The following is a 3,862-nucleotide window of genomic DNA, read 5'->3' on the forward strand; positions in this document are numbered from 1 at the left end:
TATCCACGTAACTATGTAACTGTCCGCGTAACTATGTAACTATCCATGTAACTTTCCATTTAATTATCCACGTAACTATGTAACTATCCATGTAACTATATATGTAACTATCCATCTATGTAACTATGCATGTAATTATCCATATATGTAACTATCTATGTAACTATCCATGTAACTATTCATCTATGTAACTATGTAACTATCCATATAACTATTCATATATGTAACTATCTATGTAACTATGCATGTAACTACCCATGTAACTATCCATGTAACTACAGATTGATAGTTATATACATGCTACACTTATGTAACTACATTAACCTGCCTATATAACTATCCATCTATATAATTATTCATGTAACTATCCATGTAACTATCCATCTATGTAACTATGCATATAACTATCCATGTAACTATGCATGTAACTATTTATGTAACTATCCATGTAACTATGCATATAACTATGCATGTAACTATTTATGTAACTATCCATGTACGTAACTATCCATGTAACTATGCATGTAACTACCGACTGATAGTTACATGTGTAGCTTCATACATTCTACATAACAAGCTACACATTTTTTTCTCACACAGAACACAGAATATGGCAAAGTAAAGCAATCTGTATTAATTGTAAATCATCAAATTAAGAATACCTAAGGAAACAATTTAGTGCCAACACAACTCTTAGAACTCTGCCTTTCCTCATTCATCGTTTAATCCAAAATTCATTACAAAATAGAGCAGAAGGGGTATTGAACCATTATTGTCACCATGCTTCAGTGCACTTAATATTAATTTCAGTATGACTTTATCACTACCTTCCCTCAATAATGGTATTGAACCATTATTGTCACCATGCTTCAGTGCACTTAATATTGATTTCAGTATGACTTTATCACTACCTTCCCTCAATGCAATCTGCATAAGTATAAAACATTGTCAGGGCTACATTGTCAGGGCTCATACCCTGGTAAGCATTCACACTCAAACAGATTAACATTGTCAGGGCTACATTTGCTGTTGGCACCACACCGTCCATACCAGTCACACCGGGACTTTGGTGCAGAGAAGTCTTCCTTCCATTGAAGTTTGCCATCATCCCAAGTAAGGCGCTTCACCGCAGAATCAGTAACTATTGTTCTTGTAATTGCACTGGCATCCATGGAATATTAAGTTTCCTCTTCATTAGTGAACAAATTAGGCGATGGCCCTGGATCACTTCGCCAATACTTGCTCAAACCCTTATACATGAAAAATTGGGGGAATGTAATCTGGTTTGGATAGAGCCTACAGGTAGAGGACCCAGTTCCAGGGTCATCTTGTGACTTCCAAGATGTTAAAACCCATTCTTGCCCAGTTTTCCAATTCACCCCAAGTTTCATACCTGGAATTTGAGTATCTGTAGGATGATCAAAGCTTTGCCACATATAGATGTCATTTGTATCATCCTGGAACACAACTAAGTTTCCTGAATCCAAAAGCTGTGCAGATAAAGTGCTAGTGTTAACATTTTGGACCGACTGCGACACATTGGCGAACCATATAGGATCATTTTCCACACTGTAAGCATAAAGGACCAGTTCTCCATACCTGTTGATTGTGAGCACACCAGAGGTATCATTGATGGGATTGTTCCTGTTTGCAACCCACACCACTGTTTTTTCAGATACTCTAGTCTGAGAATACCAGATTCCAACATACCGGTAGCAAGAATTTCCAGGGCTGAAGAACCCCAACTCAAACTTGCTTTCTCTGGACACTAAATAGTCACCATCAACATCCTTCAGTTGCTCTTTGTTCCCTTTTATGGTGTCCCTGGAAGTGCAGAACTGAAAGAGGAGGAAGAGAAACAGAGCTTTGCGATACATTGCAACTATGTAGGTGCGAAACAGGGCATTTTTTTTCCCACTTTCTCTGTTGGCTGATCGGAAATATAACACGTTGATCTTCTTATTTTCTACTAGGAATTTTCCCAATAGATATGACACGTTTTGTCAAAACATGCACGAAAGATTGGACAATGAGGTATCTAGAATGCGATTGACATCGAGTATTAAACTAAAATGGTATCGGATGCTGACTGTATGACTCGTATTTAAGTCTAAGCAAATGATTTTCTTCGCTAATTTTCAATCGAGGATGCAGCAATGAAGCATTTGATTACTTGCTTGTAGTCCTTTTTTTTGTTTTGTTTAAACCTCAATGAAACTAGGGTAATTTATTGAAAAGAAAAAAGATGAACACACCATTGTAGGAGAGACCTAACTCTACTCCTAACAAAAAAAAAAAACAAACTTATAACTCACAACAAAACAATAAAAGTTAGTAGAAACGAAAGGTGGGAAGCCCTAACTAATCGTTATTACAAAGAGAAATAACAAAATTTGAGAGCAAGTCCCACCACGTCAAACCTGAAGACTTACTTGTAGCCTTGTATGAACAAAATGTATATTTTTTGTTTTCATTAGATGAACCCCACGACTGCAACTGTTAAGTGTGTCAATTTGTCCCAACTTAATCTTTTAAGTGTTGAGTTTTAATTATAAAAAGTCTCGATACAATATTGGGTTTGATCCACCAAAGAGAAACGAATCCAAGCTTTTGTTTGGCATGTATTCCAGGGCTAACATCCGTTCTTCCTCCTTTATACAACAGCCACGTTTTGCAAGATTGCGGTGTTGAAGTCTTGCTACAAGTGCAACTTCATTTTTGATTTTTGAATTCTTCAGTACCTTGTCCTGATGTTTTAGACAACCTTTTCACAGCAACCTTCTGCTCGTTTGGTAACTGACCCTGAAGTTGGGGTTTAAGGTTAGTATAAAACTTCCACTAAAACCACTAATTTTCGGTGCTTAGAAGAAAACAATCAATTATATACAAGGTGTTTCTAAATTCGGGCTCACCTTATAAACAGATCCAAAACCACCTTGGCCAAGTTCATTGACATGAGAGAAGTTATCTGTGGCTGCCTTTAGTGTGTTCAAATCGAAATACTGCAATTCGGGGTGCCTCTTAGTTTTCTAAAGTTCATCTGCCTCCACGGTTTCTGCCAACAGAAACAACGTACAATTATTATATACACCTATATTTGTTCCTCACAGATTTGACAGGCATGACATAACGACTTCAGTAGTGTAGTTTCTTAGATGTAATTTGATCTTGTTGGAGTTCTTTCATGTATGTAACTGACAGACTGCACAAGCTTTTCACTTTTCAGCTCATTCTACATACTATAGCAGGAAGACATTACAACTGTTCATTCAGCTGCGGAAATGATGGTGTTGCCCCCGGTTTGCAGACAATTGCAAAACTGCCACTCTTGCCTTACAATTCCTGTTTCGCCCCTGTTTTCAATGAAATGTCTATTTTGTCCCGATTTGCAATCTGCTTTGGCACCTGTTGATTGCAAACCTTGCCATCAAATTGTTGTTGTCTTCTCTTGCACGACTGAGTTGTGTGACTTGATCAAGATCTAGGATGAGGAGCCATTATCTTATTCTTCTACAAAACTTGATTCTGGGTTCTGCTTCGATCAAGTCTTCCACAGCAATACATGTCCTCACCTCTCCCCCGATCTAAATTCTCTCTGTCTCCGACTCTCTCTCTCCGTCAACTCCTGATCAGAAATCGACGCCGGCGCCGCCTATGCCGGTGTTAAAGGACGTCGTCGGGCTTGCGTGTCTAAGCCAATTAAGCTGAGTTTGCTTTCGGCTCTGGGTTGCCTTTTCTGTATCTCTGCTTGCTCACTTCTCTGTTTCTGATCTGGGTTTTTGGGCTAACCGGTGTTTCCTGTGGTGTTGTTGTGTATCGGGTAAGTGTGGTTGGTTTGATGTTTGATCTGGTATTTTTTTTT

The 3,862-nt window shown here is 38.2% G+C and overlaps 2 protein-coding genes across 2 annotated transcripts in view; one reads left to right on the top strand and one right to left on the bottom strand.

Annotated features, from left to right (window-relative positions):
* Positions 1-1,178: 1,178 nt before the first annotated feature.
* On the bottom strand, positions 1,179-1,877 carry LOC101309073 (G-type lectin S-receptor-like serine/threonine-protein kinase RKS1-like). Its single transcript, XM_004304772.1, has one exon. It carries the CDS (start codon positions 1,875-1,877, stop codon positions 1,179-1,181), a length of 699 nt encoding a protein of 232 aa, XP_004304820.1.
* Positions 1,878-3,281: 1,404 nt separating this feature from the next.
* LOC101309370 overlaps positions 3,282-3,862 on the top strand; it is a 3,191-nt gene continuing 2,610 nt past the window's right edge. Inside the window, exon 1 of the mRNA XM_004304773.1 lies at positions 3,282-3,299. Within this exon, the coding sequence (XP_004304821.1) occupies positions 3,282-3,299 (18 nt within the window). The remainder of the gene's footprint in view (positions 3,300-3,862) is intronic.

The sequence above is a fragment of the Fragaria vesca genome, linkage group LG6 (assembly GCF_000184155.1).
Source record: "Fragaria vesca subsp. vesca linkage group LG6, FraVesHawaii_1.0, whole genome shotgun sequence".
Classification (NCBI taxonomy): Eukaryota; Viridiplantae; Streptophyta; class Magnoliopsida; order Rosales; family Rosaceae; genus Fragaria; species Fragaria vesca.

Coding starts and splice junctions, on each gene's coding strand:
- LOC101309073 (XM_004304772.1), bottom strand. CDS start 1,877: ATGTATCGCAAAGCTCTGTTTCTCTTCCTCCTCTTTCAGTTCTGCACT.